The following is a 27,095-nucleotide window of genomic DNA, read 5'->3' on the forward strand; positions in this document are numbered from 1 at the left end:
ATAGCACTTCACAGCCATGTGTCATTCAGGGTCTGTGGAGAGCTGGGTGAAGCCCCCTATAAGCCCTGTGAAGACCACCAGAGGTGGCGGTGATTTCTTACACATAGTCATCGCTGTGGATGAGATGATCAGATCATTGCTACATCCTGATCATATTTAATTATCGGTGCGGAATATTAAGGAGAGCCGGATTTAATTCCCCGTATTATCCGTATAGTGGGGATTATGGGAAGGGAATTCCTGCCAATAATTGGGTTACCGTCTGTTGTGCCGGTCTGTGTCGGTGCCACCGCGTGTCCTGGCAGCGGCCCTCTTCTTGGCTCTGGGCGCTATCAATCCTGCCACTCCGTCTGATGTCACGGACGTGTATTGTGGATAGGAGCAGCTGAGAGTGATCCCAGTCTAGCATATTCTGCAGCGGTCAGGGAATGATGGGAGTTGTAGTTCCCCAACCACCAGAAAGCCATTTATTGGAGATCACAGCATAAGGGGCTGTCAGCACATGTTGGTACTTGTAGTTTTCCCAGCAGTCAGAGAGTCACAGGAGTGAGGTCCTTCTGCGAGATGTGTGCAGACACCTCAGAGGGAGGTGCTTGGGAAAGCTGGAGAAATTCTCTGTCTCTCAGCTTTCCCGGACTCCGGAGCCCTGGCAGGAATTTGATGACCGTCCTGTCCATGTAATGTCTTACAGGAAAACCTCGCCATCGCCTGTGAGAGCATCAAGAAGCTGCGAGCTGACATGGGGGGCACCAACATCCTGTCGCCCCTGAACTGGATCATCCGGCAGCCGGTGTGCCGCGGCTACCCGCGTCTACTCTTTCTGCTGACGGACGGAGCTGTCAGCAACACCGGCAAAGTCATCGAGCTGATCCGTCATCACTCGTCGTTCACTCGGTAAAGTCGGGAGGGCCGCGCTCACTATTTGCAGCACTCACCGGGGAACCGTCATGGGGTCTCCCCACCAGCCAAGGGCCATATGTGTCTCTCCCACGACTGCAAATCCAACCATGCACATTAGTCTTTTTTTTATATATTTTTTATGACATTGTAACCACTAGATGGCGCTGCTCCATTGCAGATTTTACTACTATATCCCTAATGTTATACGTTTGCTGTGTATATTTTGCCAGATGCTACAGTTTCGGCATTGGCCAGAATGCATGCCGCCGGCTGGTCCAGGGAGTGGCGAGCGTGTCCAAGGGCAGTGCTGAATTCCTAATCGAAGGAGAAAGACTGCAACCCAAGGTTAGTCGCCCGAGAGTGGGTATCATTGTGTGGGGTCTACGCCATCTCGCCCGCCATGCTTTGCAGCCCTCGTGGCTGACTGCTGACGACAATAGCACGAAGATAGTAACATATAACACACATATGTCATCTCACCCGTCTCGATTTATATTTTTGCAGATGTTGCAGTCTCTGAAGAAGTCGATGGCCCCGGTCCTCAGTGATGTGACCGTGGAGTGGGTCTTCCCAGAGAGCACCGAGGTTCTGATCTCCCCGATCAGCTCCAGCTTCCTGTTCCCTGGAGATCGGCTGGTGGGATACGGAGTTGTGTGCAGCACGGCCCGCTTCCTCTCCAACCTTCGTACCGTGAGCACAAACACCTTTATAATCTCTGGAAACCTGTCCTGACCTAATACTTCACACAGCGGAGGGTCTGTTACAGTTGTGTCCAGTCTAGACCATCATCTTCGAGACTCAGGACAGATACATTTTATCTGCACTAATACAATGTAACAAGAGGTCAGGGCAGTAGATAGATTTGAGCTGCTGCTCTGTTTAGCTCACAGACAATTGTCCAGATGTGATAGAGTTGTAACAAACCCTCAGCTGTGAAGTGAGTCTGAATGTGTTTCAGTCCTGTGATGTTATTTAGTATGATGCATCCTGTCTAGATATTAGTTTTTACAGAGTCACATGACTACTTGTATCTGCTAAGGCAGAGGGATAGACTATAAGGGTGTGATCTGAAGATTGTTTGCTTGGGTGGGAAAATAAGTGTAATTGGAAGGACAAATGTGTGCTGCTATAATCCAGAATCCAAACTGTAGCAGTGGCTGCAGGAAGCACAGGATCTTGTAGCAGTGGCTGCAGGAAGCACAGGACCTTGTAGCAGTGGCTGCAGGAAGCACAGGACCTTGTAGCAGTGGCTGCAGGAAGGACAGGATCTTGTAGCAGTGGCTGCAGGAAGCAAAGGACCTTGTAACAGTGGCTGCAGGAAGGACAGGGTCTTTTAGCAGTGGCTGCCGGAAGCACAGGACCTTGTAAAAGTGGCTGCAGGAAGCAGAGGACCTTGTAACAGTGGCTGCAGGAAGCACAGGATCTTGTAGCAGTGACTGCGGGAAGGACAGGACTTTGTAGCAGTGACTGCAGGAAGGACAGGACCTTGTAGCAGTGGCTGCAGGAAGCACAGGACCTTGTAGCAATGACTGCAGGAAGCACAGGACCTTCTAGCAGTGGCTGCAGGAAGCACAGGATCTTGTAGCAGTGGCTGCAGGAAGCACAGGACCTTGTAGCAGTGGCTGCAGGAAGGACAGGATCTTGTAGCAGTGGCTGCAGGAAGCACAGGACCTTGTAACAGTGGCTGCAGGAAGGACAGGGTCTTTTAGCAGTGGCTGCAGGAAGCACAGGACCTTGTAATAGTGGCTGCAGGAAGCAGAGGACCTTGTAAAAGTGGCTGCAGGAAGCAGAGGACCTTGTAAAAGTGGCTGCAGGAAGCAGAGGACCTTGTAACAGTGGCTGCAGGAAGCACAGGATCTTGTAGCAGTGACTGCGGGAAGGACAGGACTTTATAGCAGTGACTGCAGGAAGGACAGGACCTTGTAGCAGTGGCTGCAGGAAGCACAGGACATTGAAGCAGTGACTGCCGGAAGCACAGGACCTTGAAGCAGTGACTGCAGGAAGCACAGGACCTTGAAGCAGTGACTGCAGGAAGCACAGACCTTGTAGCAGTGGCTGCAGGAAGCACAGACCTTGTAGCAGTGACTGCAGGAAGTACAGGACCTTGAAGCAGTGACTGCAGGAAGCACAGACCTTGTAGCAGTGGCTGCAGGAAGCACAGACCTTGTAGCAGTGGCTGCAGGAAGCACAGGATCTTGTAGCAGTGGCTGCTGGAAGCATAGACCTTGTAGCAGTGGCTGCAGGAAGCACAGGACCTTGTAGCAGTGACTGCAGGAAGCAGAGGACCTTGTAGCAGTGACTGCAGGAAGCAGAGGACCTTGTAGCAGTAGCTGCAGGAAACACAGGCCCTTGTAACAGTGGCTGCAGGAAGCACAGAACCTTGTAGCAGTGGCTGCAGGAAGCACAGGACCTTTTAGCAGTGGCTGCAGGAAGCACAGGACCTTGTAGTAGTGGCTGCAGGAAGCACAGGACCTTAAAGCAGTGGCTGCAGGAAGCACAGGACCTTGTAACAGTGGCTGCAGGAAGCACAGAACCTTGTAGCAGTGGCTGCAGGAAGCACGGGACCTTGTAGCAGTGGCTGCAGGAAGCACAGGACCTTGTAGCAGTGGCTGCAGGAAGCACAGAACCTTGTAGCAGTGGCTGCAGGAAGCACAGCACCTTGAAGCAGTGGCTGCAGGAAGCACAGGACCTTGTAGCAGTGACTGCAGGCAGTACAGGACCTTGAAGCAGTGGCTGCAGGAAGCACAGGACCTTGTAGCAGTGGCTGCAGGAAGCAGAGGACCTTGTAGCAGTGACTGCAGGTAGTACAGGACCTTGTAGCAGTGGCTACAGGAAGCACAGGACCTTGTAGCAGTGGCTGCAGGAAGCAGAGGACCTTGTAGCAGTGACTGCAGGCAGTACAGGACCTTGAAGCAGTGGCTGCGGGGAAGTACAGGACTTTGTAGCAGTGGCTGCGGGAAGTACAGGATTTTGTAGCAGTGGCTGCAGAAAGCACAGGACCTTGAAGTAGTAACTGCAGGAAGCACAGGACATTGAAGCAGTGACTGCAGGAAGCACAGGACCTTGAAGCAGTGACTGCCAGAAGCACAGGACCTTGAAGCAGTGACTGCAGGAAGCACAGGACCTTGAAGCAGTGACTGCAGGAAGCACAGACCTTGTAGCAGTGGCTGCAGGAAGCACAGACCTTGTAGCAGAGACTGAAGGAAGCACAGGATCTTGTAGCAGTGGCTACAGGAAGCACAGGATCTTGTAGCAGTGGCTGCAGGAAGCACAGGATCTTGTAGCAGTGGCTGCTGGAAGCATAGACCTTGTAGCAGTGACTGCAGGAAGCACAGACCTTGTAGCAGTGGCTGCAGGAAGCACAGGACCTTCTAGCAGTGGCTGCAGGAAGCACAGGATCTTGTAGCAGTGGCTGCAGGAAGCACAGGACCTTGTAGCAGTGGCTGCAGGAAGGACAGGATCTTGTAGCAGTGGCTGCAGGAAGCACAGGACCTTGTAACAGTGGCTGCAGGAAGGACAGGGTCTTTTAGCAGTGGCTGCAGGAAGCACAGGACCTTGTAATAGTGGCTGCAGGAAGCAGAGGACCTTGTAAAAGTGGCTGCAGGAAGCAGAGGACCTTGTAAAAGTGGCTGCAGGAAGCAGAGGACCTTGTAACAGTGGCTGCAGGAAGCACAGGATCTTGTAGCAGTGACTGCGGGAAGGACAGGACTTTATAGCAGTGACTGCAGGAAGGACAGGACCTTGTAGCAGTGGCTGCAGGAAGCACAGGACATTGAAGCAGTGACTGCAGGAAGCACAGGACCTTGAAGCAACGACTGCCGGAAGCACAGGACCTTGAAGCAGTGACTGCAGGAAGCACAGGACCTTGAAGCAGTGACTGCAGGAAGCACAGACCTTGTAGCAGTGGCTGCAGGAAGCACAGACCTTGTAGCAGTGACTGCAGGAAGTACAGGACCTTGAAGCAGTGACTGCAGGAAGCACAGACCTTGTAGCAGTGGCTGCAGGAAGCACAGACCTTGTAGCAGTGGCTGCAGGAAGCACAGGATCTTGTAGCAGTGGCTGCTGGAAGCATAGACCTTGTAGCAGTGGCTGCAGGAAGCACAGGACCTTGTAGCAGTGACTGCAGGAAGCAGAGGACCTTGTAGCAGTGACTGCAGGAAGCAGAGGACCTTGTAGCAGTAGCTGCAGGAAACACAGGCCCTTGTAACAGTGGCTGCAGGAAGCACAGAACCTTGTAGCAGTGGCTGCAGGAAGCACAGGACCTTTTAGCAGTGGCTGCAGGAAGCACAGGACCTTGTAGTAGTGGCTGCAGGAAGCACAGGACCTTAAAGCAGTGGCTGCAGGAAGCACAGGACCTTGTAACAGTGGCTGCAGGAAGCACAGAACCTTGTAGCAGTGGCTGCAGGACGCACAGGACCTTGTAGCAGTGGCTGCAGGAAGCACGGGACCTTGTAGCAGTGGCTGCAGGAAGGACAGGACCTTGTAGCAGTGGCTGCAGGAAGCACGGGACCTTGTAGCAGTGGCTGCAGGAAGCACAGGACCTTGTAGCAGTGGCTGCAGGAAGCACAGAACCTTGTAGCAGTGGCTGCAGGAAGCACAGTATCTTGTAGCAGTGACTGCAGGAAGCAGAGGACCTTGTAGCAGTGGCTGCAGGAAGCACAGCACCTTGAAGCAGTGGCTGCAGGAAGCACAGGACCTTGTAGCAGTGACTGCAGGCAGTACAGGACCTTGAAGCAGTGGCTGCAGGAAGCACAGGACCTTGTAGCAGTGACTGCAGGTAGTACAGGACCTTGTAGCAGTGGCTACAGGAAGCACAGGACCTTGTAGCAGTGGCTGCAGGAAGCAGAGGACCTTGTAGCAGTGACTGCAGGCAGTACAGGACCTTGAAACAGTGGCTGCGGGGAAGTACAGGACTTTGTAGCAGTGGCTGCGGGAAGTACAGGATTTTGTAGCAGTGGCTGCAGAAAGCACAGGACCTTGAAGTAGTAACTGCAGGAAGCACAGGACATTGAAGCAGTGACTGCAGGAAGCACAGGACCTTGAAGCAATGACTGCCAGAAGCACAGGACCTTGAAGCAGTGACTGCAGGAAGCACAGGACCTTGAAGCAGTGACTGCAGGAAGCACAGACCTTGTAGCAGTGGCTGCAGGAAGCACAGACCTTGTAGCAGAGACTGAAGGAAGCACAGGATCTTGTAGCAGTGGCTACAGGAAGCACAGGATCTTGTAGCAGTGGCTGCAGGAAGCACAGGATCTTGTAGCAGTGGCTGCTGGAAGCATAGACCTTGTAGCAGTGACTGCAGGAAGCACAGACCTTGTAGCAGTGGCTGCAGGAAGCACAGGATCTTGTAGCAGTGACTGCAGGAAGCAGAGGACCTTGTAGCAGTGGCTGCAGGAAGCACAGCACCTTGAAGCAGTGGCTGCAGGAAGCACAGGACCTTGTAACAGTGGCTGCAGGAAGCACAGAACCTTGTAGCAGTGGCTGCAGGACGCACAGGACCTTGTAACAGTGGCTGCAGGAAGCACAGAACCTTGTAACAGTGGCTGCAGGAAGCACAGGACCTTGTAACAGTGGCTGCAGGAAGCACAGGACCTTGTAGCAGTGGCTGCAGGAAGCACAGACCTTGTAGCAGTGGCTGCAGGAAGCACAGGACTTTGAAGCAGTGACTGCAGGAAGCACAGACCTTGTAGCAGTGGCTGTAGGAAGCACAGGACCTTGTAGCAGTGGCTGCAGGAAGCAGAGGACATTGTAGCAGTGACTGCAGGCAGTACAGGACCTTGAAGCAGTGGCTGCGGGGAAGTACAGGACTTTGTAGCAGTGGCTGCGGGAAGTACAGGATTTTGTAGCAGTGGCTGCAGAAAGCACAGGACCTTGAAGTAGTAACTGCAGGAAGCACAGGACATTGAAGCAGTGACTGCAGGAAGCACAGGACCTTGAAGCAATGACTGCCGGAAGCAGAGGACCTTGAAGCAGTGACTGGAGGAAGCACAGGACCTTGAAGCAGTGACTGCGGGAAGCACAGACCTTGTAGCAGTGGCTACAGGAAGCACAGACCTTGTAGCAGAGACTGCAGGAAGTACAGGACCTTGAAGCAGTGACTGCAGGAAGCATAGACCTTGTAGCAGTGGCTGCAGGAAGCACAGGACCTTGTAGCAGTGACTGCAGGAAGCAGAGGACCTTGTAGCAGTGACTGCAGGAAGCAGAGGACCTTGTAGCAGTAGCTGCAGGAAACACAGGACCTTGTAGCAGTGGCTGCAGGAAGCAGAGGACCTTGTAGCAGTGGCTGCAGGAAGCATAGGATCTTGTAGCAGTGACTGCAGGAAGCAGAGGACCTTGTAGCAATGACTGCAGGAAGCACAGGACCTTGAAGCAGTGGCTGCGGGAAGTACAGGACCTTATAGCAGTGGCTGCGGGAGGTACAGGACCTTGAAGCAGTTACTGTAGGAAGCACAAGACTTTGAAGCAGTGACTGCAGGAAGCACAGGACCTTGTAGCAGTGGCTGCAGAAAGCACAGGACCTTGAAGTAGTAACTGCAGGAAGCACATGACCTTGAAGCAGTGACTGTAGGAAGCACAGGACCATGAAGCAGTGACTGCAGGAAGCACAGGACCTTGTAGCAGTGGCTGCAGGAAGCACAGGACCTTGAAGCAGTGGCTGCAGAAAGCACAGGACCTTGAAGGAGTAACTGCATGAAGCACTGGACCTTGAAGCAGTGACCTTGTAGCAGCGGCTGCAGGAGGCACAGGACCTTGTAGCAGTGGCTGCAAGAAGCACAGACCTTGTAGCAGTGGCTGCAGGAAGCAGAGGATCTTGTAGCAGTGGCTGCAGGAAGCACAGGACCTTGAAGCAGTGGCTGCGGGAAGTACAGGACCTTATAGCAGTGGCTGCGGGAAGTACGGGACCTTGAAGCAGTTACTGTACGAAGCACAAGACTTTGAAGCAGTGACTGCAGGAAGCACAGGACCTTGTAGCAGTGGCTGCAGAAAGCACAGGACCTTGAAGCAGTGGCTTCAGAAAGCACAGGACCTTGAAGGATTAAAGATACCTTCACACGAAGCGACGCTGCAGCGATAGCGACAACGATGCCGATCGCTGCAGCGTCGCTGTTTGATCGCTGGAGAGCTGTCACACAGACCGCTCTCCAGCGACCAACGATGCCGAGGTCCCCGGGTAACCAGGGTAAACATCGGGTTGCTAAGCGCAGGGCCGCGCTTAGTAACCCGATGTTTACCCTGGTTACCAGCGTAAAAGTAAAAAAAACAAACAGCACATACTTACATGCGTCCCCCAGCGTCTGCTTCCTGACACTGACTGAGCTCCGGCCCTAACAGCACAGCGGTGACCTCACCGCTGTGCTTTCACTTTAGGGCCGGCGCTCAGTAAGTGTCAGGAAGCAGACGCTGGGGGACGCATGTAAGTATGTGCTGTTTGTTTTTTTTACTTTTACGCTGGTAACCAGGGTAAACATCGGGTTACTAAGCGCGGCCCTGCGCTTGGTAACCCGATGTTTACCCTGGTTACCAGTGTAAAACATCGCTGGTATCGTTGCTTTTGCTTTCAAACACAACGATACACAGCGATCGGACGACCAAATAAAGTTCTGGACTTTATTCAGCGACCAGCGACATCACAGCAGGATCCTGATCGCTGCTGCGTGTCAAACGAAAAGATATCGCTAGCCAGGACGCTGCAACGTCACGGATCGCTAGCGATGTCGTTTCGTGTGAAGGTACCTTAACTGCATGAAGCACTGGACCTTGAAGCAGTGACCTTGTAGCAGCGGCTGCAGGAGGCACAGGTCCTTGTAGCAGTGGCTGCAAGAAGCACAGACCTTGTAGCAGTGGCTGCAGGAAGAAGAGGATCTTGTAGCAGTGGCTGCAGGAAGCACAGACCTTGTAGCAGTGGCTGCAGGAAGTACAGGATCTTGTAGCAGTGGCTGCAGGAAGCACAGGACCTTGTAGCAGTGGCTGCAGGAGCACAGGACCTTGTAGCAGTGGCTGCAGGAAGCAGAGGACCTTGTAGAAGTGGCTGCAGGAAGCACAGGACCTTGTAGAAGTGGCTGCAGGAAGCACAGGACCTTGTAGCAGTAGCTGCAAGAAGCACAGACCTTGTAGCAGTGGCTGCAGGAAGCAGAGGATCTTGTAACAGTGGCTGCAGGAAGCAGAGGACCTTGTAGCAGTGACTGCAGGAAGCAGAGGACGTTGTAGCAGTGGCTGCAGGAAGCACAGGTCCTTGTAGCAATGGCTGCAGGAAGCACAGGACCTTGTAGCAGTGGCTGCAGGAAGCAGAGGACCTTGTAGCAGTGGCTGCAGGAAGCACAGGACCTTGTAGCAGTGGCTGCAGGAAGCACAGGATCTTGTAGCAGTGGCTGCTGGAAGCATAGACCTTGTAGCAGTGGCTGCAGGAAGCACAGGACCTTGTAGCAGTGACTGCAGGAAGCAGAGGACCTTGTAGCAGTGACTGCAGGAAGCAGAGGACCTTGTAGCAGTAGCTGCAGGAAACACAGGCCCTTGTAGCAGTGGCTGCAGGAAGCACAGGTCCTTGTAGCAATGGCTGCAGGAAGCACAGGACCTTGTAGCAGTGGCTGCAGGAAGCAGAGGACCTTGTAGCAGTGGCTGCAGGAAGCACAGGACCTTGTAGCAGTGGCTGCAGGAAGCACAGGATCTTGTAGCAGTGGCTGCTGGAAGCATAGACCTTGTAGCAGTGGCTGCAGGAAGCACAGGACCTTGTAGCAGTGACTGCAGGAAGCAGAGGACCTTGTAGCAGTGACTGCAGGAAGCAGAGGACCTTGTAGCAGTAGCTGCAGGAAACACAGGCCCTTGTAGCAGTGGCTGCAGGAAGCACAGGATCTTGTGGCAGTGTCTGCAGGAAGCACAGGACCTTGTAGCAGTGGCTGCAGGAAGGACAAGATCTTGTAGCAGTGGCTGCAGGAAGCACAGGACCTTGTAACAGTGGCTGCAGGAAGGACAAGATCTTGTAGCAGTGGCTGCAGGGAGCACAGGACCTTGTAATAGTGGCTGCAGGAAGCAGAGGACCTTGTAAAAGTGGCTGCAGGAAGCAGAGGACCTTGTAACAGTGGCTGCAGGAAGCACAGGATCTTGTAGCAGTGACTGCGGGAAGGACAGGACTTTGTAGCAGTGACTGCAGGAAGGACAGTACCTTGTAGCAGTGGCTGCAGGAAGCACAGGACCTTGTAGCAGTGGCTGCAGGAAGCACAGGACCTTGTAGCAGTGGCTGCAGGAATCACAGGACCTTGTAACAGTGCCTGCAGGAGGCACAGGACCTTGTAGCAGTGGCTGCAGGAAGCACAGCACCTTGTAACAGTGCCTGCAGGAGGCACAGGACCTTGTAGCAGTGGCTGCAGGAAGCAGAGGACCTTGTAAAAGTGGCTGCAGGAAGCAGAGGACCTTGTAACAGTGGCTGCAGGAAGCACAGGATCTTGTAGCAGTGACTGCGGGAAGGACAGGACTTTGTAGCAGTGACTGCAGGAAGGACAGTACCTTGTAGCAGTGACTGCAGGAAGCACAGGACCTTGTAGCAGTGGCTGCAGGAAGCACAGGACCTTGTAGCAGTGGCTGCAGGAATCACAGGACCTTGTAACAGTGCCTGCAGGAGGCACAGGACCTTGTAGCAGTGGCTGCAGGAAGCACAGTATCTTGTAGCAGTGACTGCAGGAAGCAGAGGACCTTGTAGCAGTGGCTGCAGGAAGCACAGCACCTTGAAGCAGTGGCTGCAGGAAGCACAGGACCTTGTAACAGTGGCTGCAGGAAACACAGAACCTTGTAGCAGTGGCTGCAGGACGCACAGGACCTTGTAACAGTGGCTGCAGGAAGCACAGAACCTTGTAACAGTGGCTGCAGGAAGCACAGGACCTTGTAGCAGTGGCTGCAGGAAGCGCATGACCTTGTAGCAGTGGCTGCAGGAAGCACAGGACCTTGTAGCAGTGGCTGCAGGAAGCACAGGATTTTGAAGCAGTGACTGCAGGAAGCACAGACCTTGTAGCAGTGGCTGCAGGAAGCACAGGACCTTGTAGCAGTGGCTGCAGGAAGCAGAGGACCTTGTAGCAGTGACTGCAGGCAGTACAGGACCTTGAAGCAGTGGCTGCGGGGAAGTACAGGACTTTGTAGCAGTGGCTGCGGGAAGTACAGGACTTTGTAGCAGTGGCTGCAGAAAGCACAGGACCTTGAAGTAGTAACTGCAGGAAGCACAGGACATTGAAGCAGTGACTGCAGGAAGCACAGGACCTTGAAGCAATGACTGCCAGAAGCACAGGACCTTGAAGCAGTGACTGCAGGAAGCACAGGACCTTGAAGCAGTGACTGCAGGAAGCACAGACCTTGTAGCAGTGGCTGCAGGAAGCACAGACCTTGTAGCAGAGACTGCAGGAAGCACAGGATCTTGTAGCAGTGGCTACAGGAAGCACAGGATCTTGTAGCAGTGGCTGCAGGAAGCACAGGATCTTGTAGCAGTGGCTGCTGGAAGCATAGACCTTGTAGCAGTGACTGCAGGAAGCATAGACCTTGTAGCAGTGGCTGCAGGAAGCACAGGATCTTGTAGCAGTGACTGCAGGAAGCAGAGGACCTTGTAGCAGTGGCTGCAGGAAGCACAGCACCTTGAAGCAGTGGCTGCAGGAAGCACAGGACCTTGTAACAGTGGCTGCAGGAAGCACAGAACCTTGTAGCACTGGCTGCAGGACGCACAGGACCTTGTAACAGTGGCTACAGGAAGCAAAGAACCTTGTAACAGTGGCTGCAGGAAGCACAGGACCTTGTAACAGTGGCTGCAGGAAGCACAGGACCTTGTAGCAATGGCTGCAGGAAGCACAGACCTTGTAGCAGTGGCTGCAGGAAGCACAGGACCTTGTAGCAGTGACTGCAGGCAGTACAGGACCTTGAAGCAGTGGCTGCGGGGAAGTACAGGACTTTGTAGCAGTGGCTGCGGGAAGTACAGGATTTTGTAGCAGTGGCTGCAGAAAGCACAGGACCTTGAAGTAGTAACTGCAGGAAGCACAGGACATTGAAGCAATGACTGCCGGAAGCAGAGGACCTTGAAGCAGTGACTGCAGGAAGCACAGGACCTTGAAGCAGTGACTGCAGGAAGCACAGACCTTGTAGCAGTGGCTACATGAAGCACAGACCTTGTAGCAGAGACTGCAGGAAGTACAGGACCTTGAAGCAGTGACTGCAGGAAGCACAGACCTTGTAGCAGTGGCTGCAAGAAGCACAGACCTTGTAGCAGTGGCTGCAGGAATCACAGGATCTTGTAGCAGTGGCTGCAGGAAGCACAGGATCTTGTAGCAGTGGCTGCAGGAAGCACATGATCTTGTAGCAGTGGCTGCTGGAAGCACAGGACCTTGTAGCAGTGGCTGCAGGAAGCACAGGACCTTGTAGCAGTGACTGCAGGAAGCACAGGACCTTGTAGCAGTGACTGCAGGAAGCAGAGGACCTTGTAGCAGTGACTGCAGGAAGCAGAGGACCTTGTAGCAGTGACTGCAGGAAGCAGAGGACCTTGTAGCAGTAGCTGCAGGAAACACAGGACCTAGTAGCAGTGGCTGCAGGAAGCAGAGGACCTTGTAGCAGTGGCTGCAGGAAGCACAGGATCTTGTAGCAGTGACTGCAGGAAGCAGAGGACCTTGTAGCAGTGACTGCAGGAAGCACAGGACCTTGAAACAGTGGCTGCGGGAAGTACAGGACCTTATAGCAGTGGCTGCGGGAAGTACAGGACCTTGAAGCAGTTACTGTAGGAAGCACAAGACTTTGAAGCAGTGACTGCAGGAAGCACAGGACCTTGTAGCAGTGGCTGCAGAAAGCACAGGACCTTGAAGTAGTAACTGCAGGAAGCACATGACCTTGAAGCAGTGACTGTAGGAAGCACAGGACCATGAAGCAGTGACTGCAGGAAGCACAGGACCTTGAAGCAGTGGCTGCAGAAAGCACAGGACCTTGAAGCAGTGGCTTCAGAAAGCACAGGACCTTGAAGGAGTAACTGCATGAAGCACTGGACCTTGAAGCAGTGACCTTGTAGCAGCGGCTGCAGGAGGCACAGGACCTTGTAGCAGTGGCTGCAAGAAGCACAGACCTTGTAGCAGTGGCTGCAGGAAGCAGAGGATCTTGTAGCAGTGGCTGCAGGAAGCAGAGGACCTTGTAGCAGTGACTGCAGGAAGCAGAGGACCTTGTAGCAGTGACTGCAGGAAGCAGAGGACCTTGTAGCAGTGACTGCAGGAAGCAGAGGACCTTGTAGCAGTGGCTGCAGGAAGCACAGACCTTGTAGCAGTGGCTGCAGGAAGCACAGACCTTGTAGCAGTGGCTGCAGGAAGTACAGGATCTTGTAGCAGTGGCTGCAGGAAGCACAGGACCTTGTAGCAGTGGCTGCAGGAAGCACAGGACCTTGTAGCAGTGGCTGCAGGAAGCACAGGACCTTGTAGCAGTGGCTGCAGGAAGCACAAGACCTTGTAGCAGTGGCTGCAAGAAGCACAGACCTTGTAGCAGTGGCTGCAGGAAGCAGAGGATCTTGTAACAGTGGCTGCAGGAAGCGGAGGACCTTGTAGCAGTGGCTGCAGGAAGCACAGGTCCTTGTAGCAATTGCTGCAGGAAGCACAGGACCTTGTAGCAGTGGCTGCAGGAAGCACAAGACCTTGTAGCAGTGGCTGCAGGAAGCACAGGACCTTGTAGCAGTGGCTGCAGGAAGTGCAGGACCTTGTAGCAGTGGCTGCAGGAAGCACAGACCTTGTAGCAGTTTCTGCAGGAAGTACAGGACCTTGTAGCAATGGCTGCAGGAAGCACAGGACCTTGTAGCAGTGGCTGCAGGAAGCACAGGACCTTGTAGCAGTGGTTACAGGAAGCACAGGACCTTGTAGCAGTGGCTGCAGGAAGCACATGACCTTGTAGCAGTGGCTGCAGGAAGCAAAGGACCTTGTAGCAGTGGCTGCAGGTAGCACAGGACCTTGTAGCAGTGGCTGCAGGAAGCACAGGACCTTGTAGCAGTGGCTGCAGGAAGCACAGAACCTTGTAGCAGTGGCTGCAGGAAGCACAGGACCTTGTAGCAGTGGCTGCAGGAAGCACAGGACCTTGTAGCAGTGGCTGCAGGAAGCACAAGACCTTGTAGCAGTGGCTGCAGGAAGCACAGGACCTTGTAGCAGTGGCTGCAGGAAGCACAGGACCTTGTAGCAGTGGCTACAGGAAGCACAGGACCTTGTAGCAGTGGCTGCCGGAAGCACAGGACCTTGTAGCTGTGGCTGCAAGAAGTACAGGACCTTGTAGCAGTGGCTGCAGGAAGCACAGACCTTGTAGCAGTGGCTGCAGGAAGCACAGGACCTTGTAGCAGTGGCTGCAGGAAGCAGAGTGCCTTGTATCTGTGTCTGCAGGAAGTACAGGACCTTGTAGCAGAGGCTGCAGGAAGCGCAGGACCTTCACAATGTGCATACAGCGCTTTCTGTTGTCCATGTTCCTTTCTGGCCTCATTGAATTAAATTGTTTTTTTCTCCTCTGCTGGAGCGTGGACCCTCTCTGTAGCTGAGCCCATACCAATATTCTCTCTGCTCTGGGTTCCTGTATGTGTCCCTGACGCTCCGGTCTCAGAAGCGCACATTTCTGCTCTTTACAAACGATAAAGAGGGGGGAGGAATCACGGCGCTCCTAGAAATCTTCCGTTACTAAGTAACTCTGCTCACAAAATGCCCAAAATACTCTCACCCCGTGAATTTATTATTATTTATTAGATATTTCAATTGCAGTCAGGGGTTTACGCATGGGATTATATACTTAATGTGCGGGGGAGGGGCTTACTTAAAGGGATTATTCACTGCTAGCGTTTGCAGCCCTGAAGTTGTATTATAGTCTGCCTGTTTGCTACTTAGCAAGTATATAAGAGGGTCAGTAACCTATACCAAGGGCTAATCAAGTTGTTTTTTTTAATGTCACCCAGTACATTAGGCTAGGAATTAGTCAATAGGGAGGGACCTGAAATATGCCTCTCCCTTTTTCAAACTACCAGCATTTCGGCTGCACTCAGAAGGGCCATAGTCTTCCTGCGTACAACATATACATTGGGATCAATATTAGAACTGTCTGCAGTCAACTCCTGGGAGCCCCCAAGTGGCAGCTGAAGGCAGTACAAGTGTTAAAATTAGCTCTCAGCACAGAATTTCGGGTCTATTTACAAAATACATAAAGGCTGTGATATGTTTGTCATTGCTACATTGTAGTACTTATCGGCTGATTTTAACTCTTTCCTGTGGTTTACAAGAGCTGTAGATTTTCCTCTTGGAGAAATCCACGCTGGGCAAGGACATGGTTAATTTTCCTGAAGCCGCTCTCCGCTCACAGCGAGGCTTCACATATTCAGTTCTCCTTAGTTGCAGTTCAGCTTTTTGGTTTTCACCATGGAAACGGAATAAGTCGTAACGAGACAGAAATCTGAACCTTCATTTCTCGGGATTCTTTTAAGTCGAACTATAAACTTCTGATCAAGCGCGACGGCATCTCCAAAACTTCGCCTTTCTTATAGTTTTCATTATCTTGTACGGAGCCATCTGAATGTCTGACCAATTAAGAATAATTAATTATTGGGAAACCTAGGCTGAGGCAGTGTCACTGCATTCTTTCTAGTTGCTATTGATACATTGTAACAACATTTCAAATGAGTTGCCAGGCAGCAGTTCCCTAGCAACCAGTCTTTCTCAGATAATTCAGAACTGAGACTAAATAAGGCGCAGAGAAGAGGAAAAAAGGATTATCGGGGCAAAGCTATGCCCATTCTGTCTTTCTGTTTTTTAACCAATTTTCTGTAACCATGAGTGGAGATGGAGAACCCTTTAAATGTCATCATGAGTTTTTGCATCTTCTCTCCTTCCAGGACAAGAGGCGGAGATACAGTATGATGCGCTCTCAGGAGTCGGGAAGTTCTGTATTTTTTCAGTCCCAAGACTCTTCTGGAAGTGGAGGGTCAAGGGGTCAACAAGACGGGGGTCTTCCCTCAGAGCAGAACTCCGAATTCCTGAACGGCAAAGAGGATCTGGCTGGAGAGTGTGGTAAGGTCATCGGCGCCAGGCATGGGTCACTGGCACCAGGTCACTATGCTGAAGGCTCAGCACAGAGGATGGGTAGAGCCACACGACCAAGATCCATAATTCCAGTTTGCTCTTCCATCAGTTGATCCCGGCTTCCAGTGCAGAACCTACAGCACCAGTCAGATTGCCGACCACCAGCCTTTGCCAAGGTCCCACGCGGCCCATGACCCCAGCACAGCCCAGGAGAAGAATCCCCTCTGCAGAATCGAAATCCAGGAACTTCAGGGTACAGATGACACGAGCGCTGACACTCATGAGTCTCAGGTACCACGTGACACGATGTACAAGAAAAGTTCTCAAAGAGGAAATTCTGAGAATTATTTAACATTTATGATCATCCAATCACAAATTGACCTGTTACATAAACTGTGACCTCACTGTGACATCATCAGTCGATCACAGACTGGCCGTCTGCATAAACTGTGTGACATCACCATTTTTTCCAGAACATCACAATCATACACTGACCTGTTACACTTCACTGCCCTCACCTTGTGATATTATTATTATTATAGCGCCATTTATTCCATGGCGCTTTACATGTGAGGAGGGGTATACATAATAAAAACAAGTACAATAATCTTAAACAATACAAGTCACAGCTGGTACAGGAGGAGAGAGGACCCTGCCCACGAGCCTCACAATCTACAAGGGATGAGTGAGGATACAGTAGGTGAAGGCAGAGCTGGACGTGCAGCGGTTTGGTCGATTGGTGGTTATCACCCAATCACAAACCGGCCTTCCGCATAGCCTGTGACCTCACTATCCTCACCTTATGACCTCACTACCCTCACCTTATGACCTCACCGCCCTCACCCTGTGACCTCACTGCCCTTACCTTGTGACCTCACAGCCCTCACCCTGTGACCTCACAGCCCTCACCCTGTGACCTCACAGCCCTCACCGTGACCTCACAGCCCTCATCCTGTGACCTCACTGGACCTCATCCTGTGACTTTACTGCTCTCACCCTGTGACCTCACTGCTCTCACCCTGTGACCTCACTGCTCTCACCCTGTGACCTCACTGCTCTCACCCTGTGACCTCACTGCCCTCACCCTGTGACCTCACAGCCCTCACCATGTGACCTCACTGGCCCTCACCCTGTGACTTTACTGTCCTCACACTAACCTCACTGCCCTCACCCTGTGACATCACTGTCCATCACCCTGTGACCTCACTGTCCCTCACCCTATGACCTCACTGTCCTCACCCTGTGACCTCACTGTCCTCACCCTGTGACCTCACTGTCCTCACCCTGTGACCTCACAGCCCTCACCCTGTGACCTCACTGGCCCTCACTCTGTGCCCTCACCCTGTGACTTTACTGTCATTACACTGACCTCACTGCCCTCACCCTTTGACGTCACTGCCCTCACCCTGTGACCTCACCGCACTCACCCTGTGACCTCACCGCCCTCACCCTGTGACCTCACCGCCCTCACCCTGTAACCTCACCCTGTGACCTCACCATTCCAGCGACCATACTGGGATTTAGTAAGGTAAATTGACCTTTAACATTGGTCAGTGTGAGGCTGCAGAGCTTACAGTCTAACAGCGTCCGCCGTGCACATGGTGCCTCTCAGGCCCTGTTGTTCCCATGTTCCTGCACTCCGCTTATTACAGCAATATATCCAGGATGCTGATATCCGGGAGGACGCGCCGCTTCAGTCCTCGCCATCCACTTGGATTACATTTGTTTCCTCTAAGGGCGATGCGGCTTCATACGTATGAGAAAAACACTTACAATAAAATCCATATCTGGCCGGTAAATAATTCACATGTAATAATATGGCATCCCAGCTGAGACCCGGACCATGGCGTCACTGCTACCATTAACCCTTTCTACACCTGCAACGGCAGCATTGTGTCATATCTGTAACCACCTGAGGCGTGCCGGCACTGAAAAGGTAAAAGAAAGAATCTGTGAGAACTGTCGAACCCGGCGGGAGGCATGGAGCCCCACACACACTGTCGTTAATACCGATCACCACCTCCCAGGAGGCATCAGGAGCCGCGGAGGTCGGGGGGGGGACGCTATTACATTAATTACCTATCTCTCCGATTCTGAGCACCTCGTCTCTAGACGCCTCTTTGCTGTTGTCTTAGTGAATTATGTTCCCTGCAAGTTGCTCAGATACGGGGCCACCATATCAGCCAACTGCTCCTGCGTCGCCATGGAAACAAAGCCCAGGTTAAAGCCTTCGATCCATCTCATTTGCAATTTTCAGACCCAACTGAGAAAGAAAGCCAAAGTGCCCAAACCACGCCAGGCACACGAGTCACAAAACCATGAATGGAGACTCGTGCCCAAACTACACCAGGGACAGAAGATACAAAACTAAGAATGGAGCCTCGTGCCCAAACCACGCCAGGGGCAGAAGATGCAAAACCAAGAATGGAGCCTCGAGCCCAAACCACGCCAGGGTCAGAAGATACAAAACCAGGAATGGAGCCTGGTGCCCAAACCATGCCAGGGTCAGAAGATACAAAACCAAGAATGGAGCCTTTTGCCCAAACCACGCCAGGAACAGAAGATACAAGACCAAGAATAGAGCCTCGTGCCCAAACCACACCAGGGACGGAAGATACAAAACCAAGAATGGAGTCTCATGCCCAAACCACGCCAGGAACAGAAGATGCAAAACCAAGAATGGAGCCTCGTGCCCAAACCACACCAGGAACAGAAGATACAACACCAAGAATGGAGCCTCGTGCCCAAACCACGCCAGGCGCACTAGTCACAAAACCAAGAATGGAGCTTCGTGGCCAAACCACGCCAGGGACAGAAGATACAAAACCAAGAATGGAGTCTCATGCCCAAACCACGCCAGGAACAGAAGATGCAAAACCAAGAATGGAGCCTCGTGCCCAAACCACACCAGGGACAGAAGATACAAAACCAAGAATGGAGTCTCATGCCCAAACCACGCAGGAACAGAAGACACAAAACCAAGAATGGAGTTTTTTGGGCACGAGGCTCCATTCTTGGTTCTGTGCCTTCTGACCATGGCGTGGTTTGGACACGAGCCTCCATTCTTGGCTTTGTGCCTTCTGACCCTGGCGTGGTTTGGGCACGAGGCTCCATTCTTGGTTTTGTGTCGTCTGCCCTTGGCGTGGTTTGGGCATGAGGCTCCAAGGGCAAAAGACACAAAACCAAGAATGGAGCCTAATTCTCAAACCACGCCTGGGCAGAAGGCACAGAACCGAGAAAGGAGCCCAATGTTCAAACCTCTCTAATGGCATGAGTCCTAAAACCGAGAAAGGAGCCATGCACCAAAACTACACCAAGGACGCAAATCCCATAACCGAGGAAGGAGTCCAATGTCCAAATCATGCCAGGGGAAAGAATCTCTAACCAAAAAAGGAGCCCTGTGCCAAAACCAATCCAAATACACGAATCCCAGAACTGAGGAAGGAGCCTAGCGCCCAAATCACTCCAAGGGCATGAGTCTTAGAATGGCTTATATAATCCTCCGCAGTCATTACAAAGTCCGACCGTCTCCTCCAGGGAAAGCAATCAAAATCGCTGCATGGACGGTACAGAAGACAGCAGAACATTCTAGAAACTTCTCCAACCGAATTCCCAACTGGTTTGAAGAGACCCAACATGTTCTGAAAGTAAAAATTCAGCCAATAGGAAGATCACGTTTTGACAGGCAAGATACGGACGACTTTATTTGCATTTATATGACGCCCATTTTATGTCACTATAGGCTTTTGAGGACCTTCTAATGCACCAGGCTGGTCGGGGTGTTGTCACCAGGCTGGTCGGGGTGTTGTGTCCGTAATATGGGTGCGAAAAGGCGTCAAACACTCTTCTAAATGCAGCCTGTGCTATAGCCTCAAACATCAGCACATAGAAAGGGAAGGGGCCACCATCACTCCATTAACCACCAGAGATAATAGAAATTGGGGGATTTTCAGCCCCTTGCTTTTATTTCCCACCAAATGTCAATTATTGCAGCGAGAACCAGGGAAACACCTGGCGATAAATACCCAAATAATGGCGGCTCACAATGCAGGGTCATCAGCCAAGATCGAGGATGGCTCCTCCTGACCAAAAGGATCTGCACAGAAATGGGCTGGGAATTGTAGGATACAGGTAGGAGAGGAAAAAACTGATGCACCAACTCCGAAAAAAGGATTTATAATACGGTGGTAACTCGCTAAGGAGCTTTACAGCAGCAGCCGGAGGTGCAGCTGAATGTACTACATCTTCATGGCAGTGGCTGATAGAAAAAGAAAAATACAACTTTCAACAAGGGCAACCTTAGGGTCTGCTGGTAGTTGTAGTTTGCAACACCTGGAGCGCCACAGGGGGTATAGATGATAGTGATAGGGTTAAACATAATATACAGAGTCATGTAATGAACAGTATTTAGGGTTATGAAAGGTAAGTAGCAAACTTACAGTAGACTTATACTAAGCGGATGGAGTAAATAAATATAATCTGTCGCAGAGGTTCTCACTACTTTATAATCTGGTTCTTTCGTTTCTGCAAGACGTTTCTTACGAATCTTACATAAGAATCACTTGCAGTACCACTCTTCGCCACCACCAGAGACATAAGAATTAGTGCAACAGCGCCTCCACCTCACCTTAATCTGTTTGACTTTATAAAAATGTTTAAAATGCAAAAGAAAAAATCATTAGACGGAAACGTCCTACAGAAATGTCAGAAAACACATAATCATGACAAGAAGGAACACTGCAGACGTCCATGATACAGAAGGTGGGTGTCACAGCCCCTCTAAGGGCATTGTTTACCTTTTTATGTGTATCTGTAGTTATCCACAGCTTTTAATAATTTGTTTTCAATGTATTTCCATAATCTTGACAATGTTTCATCATGACGTTATATCAGAGAGTTTATAAAGTTTACACTCTGCCTGGCACAATGTAGAGAAATAATGACAAGAATCAGAAACAATGGATTTTTTTTTTCTTCCATGGTCTTTTATGGCGGTAGCAAAAAAAAAATCCCACTTGTTCCCCTGATTTTTTTTCATTATTTTTATAATTACTGGTGCAGGGTGTCTACACTGTACATTTATAGGTTAGACCGGAGGTCAGGCTTCCAAACATTACAACCAAGTACTTACCACATCTGCAGAAATATCCTGCATACCTAGTGATCTCCAGCCTCTGCCTCTCAACCACCATTCACGCCCTGCCCTTCGGGACTGAGTTTATGGCAGCTGGAGGGCCGTAAGTTGTAGGTTTTCTAGAAGTTTTTAACAGTTTACAAACTTTCACCAGACCCCATTCCGTTCCCTACATTAACTCCAGCCAATAGTAGCAATAACTATTGATATCATTAGTGGTCATATTGGTTAATTACAGTAGAGAAAAAAGATAACGATGACTCTACGTCAACCACCAGATAAGCTATGTGGCTCCCGAAACAGATCTCCAACAACCGAGAGCAAGAAGAACTTCCTACTTCTAATGTCCTTACTTCATCCAAACCCCCAACTCAAGTAGTAAGAAAAATGTCAGACCTTTTAAACCAACCACCAATCCAGGTCTTGTAGTGACCATGTTTAAACGAACCTGAATATTGTAGAGACCATCTCCAAACTGACTACCAACCTTGTCAAAGCCTAAAGCCACAACTAATCCAGACCTTCTAATCACCATGACGAAACCAACCACCAACTCAAACCTTTTAGTGACCATCTATAAACCAACCACCACAGCAGAACTTGTATTATTCATATCTAAACCAAGGACTAACCCAAATCTGGTAGTGACTATCTCCAAACCTCATTCAAACCAGGGCTTCTGTAAACCATTCACCAACCCACACCTTGTAGTGACCATCTGTAAGCCATCGACCAACCCAGACCATCTCTAAATCAACAACCAATACAGATCTTATATTGACCAGCTTTAAACCAGCCTCCAAAAGAAACCCATATATCAAAACCATTTATGAACACTGACGTTGCCATGACCTTCTCTAAATAATCCACCAACCCAGATGTTGTAGTGACCAACTCCAAACCAACCAACAACTGACACAAACCTTGTAATGACCATGTGTAAACAAACCACCACCCCAGACCTTGTAATATCCATATCTAAACCAACTCAAACTTTGTAGTGATCATCTCCGAACTGATCAACAACCTTCTCATGAACATATCTAAACCAACCAATCTGGAACTTTTAATGACTATGTCCAATTGAACCACCAACCCCAAAAACATCAAACAAAACGAGCATTTTCTAAACCATCTACCAACTGATACCATTTTTAAGTCAACAACCAAGGGAAATCTTGTAATGGCCAGCTTTAAATGAGCCTCCAATCCAAACCCATATCTAAACCATCCACCAACTCAGACCTTGTCAGGAGTCTCTAAACCATCCACCGACCCAAATATTCTAGTGACCATCTCCAAACCAAACAACTAACTTAAATATTGTGATGACCATCTATAAACCAACCACCACCCCAAGGACCTTGAAATATCTATATCAACAACCAACCCAGACCTTGTACTGACCATTTCCAAACTGATCAGCAACCTTCTCAAGTCCAAGTCTAAACCAACCTTTAACTTAGAACTTTTAATGACTATGTCCAAATGAGCTACTAATCCAAGAATTGTATGGACATCAAAACAGGCCTTCTGTAAACCATTCACCAACTCAGACCTTGTAGTGACCATCTATAAGCCATTTTTAAATCGAGACCCAACTTTGACCTCGTAATGATCACCTGTAAACCAGCCTCCAATGCCAACCAATATCTGACCTAGACCTTATATTGACAATGTGTGAGCCATCCACCAACCCAGATATTCTAGTAATTCTTTCAGAGACGACCAACATCGAGACCTAGACCTTGTAATGACCATGTGTTAACCATCCACCTACCCAGCCTGTCTACTGACCAACCCTTTCACCAACCCTAACCGAGGTCTTGTAATGGCCATCTCTAACCTGACCACCAGCCCAGGCCTTGTTTTAACTCTTTCTAAAGAGTCTATTTATGACCACCAGAATTATTCGAACTCTTTCGGAAAGTCGGTCATGGCATTGTATCAAGAGGATATTTATCGGGTGTGGTAGATACTCCGGTGATTTAATGGTGTCACTACATACGGTAGACAGTAAGATCAGGAAATTTGTTCTGTTTGGAGTGCAGTTATTACAGAAATTCACCAGTAATTATAAGATAGTAATGCTCCGCCATCTTTTCTCTCCCCCATATCCATTGTCTGAATTCCATCAGTCGTCTCTATCCATCAGCCCATTTGTCAGCACCACAAAAATTAGGGGAGCTGGCGCCAGGCGGCCATCTCTTCTTCAGCAGAGCTGCCTTTCTTTCTGCCATGACTGGGAATCCCCACTGACACATGAGGGTCCGCAAGCATCAAACACAGGAAATCCCTCCACCCAGCAGGAGACCACTCTCTCTCTGAAATCTTCCTCGGACAGTCAGCCTTTCTGCAGCCCGGGAGACCTGGGTGAGGCTATCCTTGATAGTCCATGTACTAATGTGTGTGAGCGGGCAAGAGGCGCTACATGGCGTTCAGCGACCAAACACAATTACATCCATCTAATAATAAAGAGCATGCTGCTATAACCTGGGCATCTCCTGTATATAATTATATATGTACAGCTGCTATAACCTGGGCATCTCCTGTATATAATTAAATATGTACAGCTGCTATAACCTGGGCATCTCCGGTATATAATTATACATGTACAGCCGATATAACCTGGGCATCTCCTGTATATAATTATACATGTACAGCCGATATAACCTGGGCATCTCCTGTATATAATTATATTTGTACAGCCAGTATAACCTGGGCATCTCCTGTATATAATTATATATGTACAGCCGGTATAACCTGAGCATCTCCTGTATATAATTATATATGTACAGCCAGTATAACCTGAGCATCTCCTGTATATAATTATATATGTACAGCCGGTATAAGCTGGGCTTTGCTTGCTTGTCTGGGATCAGTCATGTTCAGGCCAGGAATATTCTTCTGTATTTGCACATTTCCCGGTGAATAATGCAGGATGCGAATCAAAGTGCACTGGAGATCCCCGCTGCGAGGCGGCCATTCATTATTTAGTGCGGGATTGTATGAATGAGCCGAGCTCCTCGGGGGATTCATTCATAGACTTTATGAAACAAGCAGCGTAACTCTCCGCCAGCAGCTGTAATAATAATACAGAATGTGATAATTATAATAATTCATCCATAAAACACAGACCCGCAGCATAAATACCCAGGTTGTTGCTTTACTTTTTATTGTCTTCTTCTCGGAGTGTGTGGGAAATGCCGTACATATACAATGGCTCGTTGAAACTGATCTGCTCTGCTGTAGACGAGCCACTCTGTGCCAGGATGCTGCCGGACATGGTATAATTTGTCATCAGGGCCCCTCACCCACCCAAGAAATCCACAGAGAAAAGAGGCTTTAGGGCCCCTCACCCACCCAAGAAATCCACAGAGAAAAGAGGCTTTAGGGCCCCTCACCCACCCAAGAAATCCACAGAGAAAAGAGGTTTTATTGAGTAATGTGGCTAAATATACTACAGCATTGAATATGTGGGTATCTGCAGGGGCGTTCACTGTAGAGGGAGGGTCTCAGGGTCCCATCGCAAAATACATATGGCCCTTCCCATACTTCACGGCCTCGATGACCCGCCAGTACTACTACCTACCCACTGGAAGCCAGATCCACTTTACTCCACGGGTGGATGCAAAGCTAGGACCTCGAAATCCCAACACCTCTTCTATAGCTTGTATAATGCAGATCACTGTGGGGGTCCTGAGGCAAAATGGACCCGCCCTTGAGGAGCAATATAGGGGCTTAATGAGGGCTGATTGTCTCAGGGTGTTGAGAAATATGGTCCCGATTCACCATCGTCTTTGCACCTTTCTTCTGGAGTAAAAATGCTTCTATTAGGGACTTTTATGTTTTTTGCCTCGTTCATTATTTAATTTGCACCTTTTTTATTTAAATAATCAATAATAAGTCACGAAAAACAAATAATGCGAATGATGAGTTGGGGCCAAAGCCCCTCTGGTAGGGTTGTCCATATGCTGGTAAGATGGAACCTGGCCTACCTCATGTTTTGGAAATGGTTCAAGGCTTCCAGTGGCCATTGGCGGTGGTCAATTAACCCCTTTAAAATAGGTAATGTGATTGTCTATCAGGGTATTGACACATGGAGTCATTGTCCTGCATTGTTCTCTCGTAGATTGTCATCATCCATGTTTCACCTTCGAAACCGAGGCGTCTTCAGTGGAGTTCCCTCAAGAGAAGATCTCTGGGATGAAGAGTCCGTCTTCTCACCCGACCTCTATGTGCAAGGCTGTGGTCAGGGGCCTGAAGGGCAATCATCCGGTGCAGTGGGAAATCGCATTTGACATCCAAAAGCTTTTCAGGGAACGGGAGAACAGAGACGACGACGAGAGCGACCTGTGGAACGAGACGTTTCATCATCTGTCGGCCAAGTCCATCATTCGAGACTTTGAGCAGCTGGCTGAGAGAGAAAGTGAGATCGAGCATGGTAATAAAAAATGCAGAACCTCATCATAAGGCCCCAATTCTCACTGCACCCCTATTTACTGCTGTACAAAGCTTCTCACTGGTAGCCGGTGGAAACGTTTTGATTTTGCAGTTTCCAAAAAACCCCACAAACCTTTCACTATATGAGGCGGCACCACAGCAAAAGTAGTGTTAGTATTAGCAAAATAATAGAGGGAGATCCCAAGCAACTGACCTCACAATATGTAATGGTAGACCCCAACGGGTCGGCCATACTAACTATTCAAAGCCAGCGCTCCATGGGTGCCAGTGATGGCTGGAGCTCCAGAGGTGGAGCAGCGGTGTTGCTGAATGCCCTTTTTTCCTAAGGTGGAGCAGTGGTGTCAGAGATGGCTGGGGCTCCAGAGGTAGAGCAATGGTGATGGTGATGGGCAGGGTTCCAGACATAGGTCAGTAATGTCAGTGAAGACTAAGGAACCAAAAGTGGTGTTGGTGATAGCTGGGACTCCAGAGGTGGAGCAGTGGTGTCACTAAAGACTAAGGAACCAAAAGTGGAGCAGTGGTGTTGGTGATAGCTGGGACTCCAGAGGTGGAGCAGTGGTGTCACTGAAGACTAAGGGACCAAAAGTGGAGCAGTGGTGTTGGCGATGACTGGGACTCCATAGGTGGAGCAGTGGTGTCACTGAAGACTAAGGAACCAAAAGTGGAGCAGTGGTGTTGGTGATGGCTGGGACTCCAGAGGTGGAGCAGTGGTGTGGATGATGTCCGAGACTTCAGAGGTGGAGCAATGGAGTCAGTGATGGCCCCGGTCTCCAGAAGTGGAGCAGTGGTGTGGATGATGTCCAGGACTTCAGAGGTGGAGCAATGGAGTCAGTGATGGCCCCGGTCTCCAGAAGTGGAGCAGTGGTGTCGATAATGTCCGAAACTTCAGAGGTGCATCATTGGTGTCAATGATGGCCGAGGCTCTAGAGGTGAAGCAATGGTGTCAATGATAGCCTCGGTCTCCAGACTTGGAGCAGTGGTGATGGTGATGGCCGAGACTTCAGAGATGTATCATTGGTGTTATTGATGGTCAAAGTTTTAGTGGCGAAGCAGTGATGGCCGCGGCTCTAGAGGTGAAGCAGTAGTGTTAGTGATGGCCTTGTTCACTATAAGTGACGTGTGATGTCTAGACCCCTGTGATTGTTGTTTTAGGTCAAAAATTTCCAGAGCTGAGATCCTGGAGATATTTAGGCCTTAGCCTTGGGTTTACACTAAGCTGAGCCTAAAATCCCTAAACATTGTGCCCCCCTAGTTGTCTAGTAATCCATCAGGTTTCTACCTATTCTAGATTATATAGAAGACCCCTGAGATAAGGAGAGACCAACTGGATGAGATGTGGGGGAGCTACTGTGTCTGTCACTGGATGTCAATAAAGGCATGGGCATAACCATCAGAGGTGACAGTGGTGACCCCTGCCATGAAGCCTCGTGGCCCAAATTGTCCTTTGGAGAAGATGTGGGGGAGTTGGGGGGCCATATTGGAGATTTTGTATTGGTGCACAAGTGCATCAACATGCAGCACTAATTAAGAGATCGCAGCTGATGATGTGGGGTCAC

At 50.3% G+C, this 27,095-nt stretch overlaps 1 protein-coding gene across 1 annotated transcript in view; it reads left to right on the forward strand.

The window, feature by feature from the left end:
* Positions 1 to 27,095, forward strand: part of VWA5B1 (von Willebrand factor A domain containing 5B1) — a 79,659-nt gene that overhangs the window by 46,063 nt on the left and 6,501 nt on the right. The window contains exons 10-16 of the mRNA XM_077260272.1: positions 692 to 894; positions 1,131 to 1,245; positions 1,405 to 1,590; positions 15,755 to 15,929; positions 16,051 to 16,232; positions 23,214 to 23,448; positions 25,208 to 25,519. Coding sequence (XP_077116387.1) covers positions 692 to 894; positions 1,131 to 1,245; positions 1,405 to 1,590; positions 15,755 to 15,929; positions 16,051 to 16,232; positions 23,214 to 23,448; positions 25,208 to 25,519 — 1,408 coding nt within the window. The remainder of the gene's footprint in view (positions 1 to 691; positions 895 to 1,130; positions 1,246 to 1,404; positions 1,591 to 15,754; positions 15,930 to 16,050; positions 16,233 to 23,213; positions 23,449 to 25,207; positions 25,520 to 27,095) is intronic.

This window comes from Ranitomeya variabilis, chromosome 4 (assembly GCF_051348905.1).
Source record: "Ranitomeya variabilis isolate aRanVar5 chromosome 4, aRanVar5.hap1, whole genome shotgun sequence".
Lineage (NCBI taxonomy): Eukaryota > Metazoa > Chordata > Amphibia > Anura > Dendrobatidae > Ranitomeya > Ranitomeya variabilis.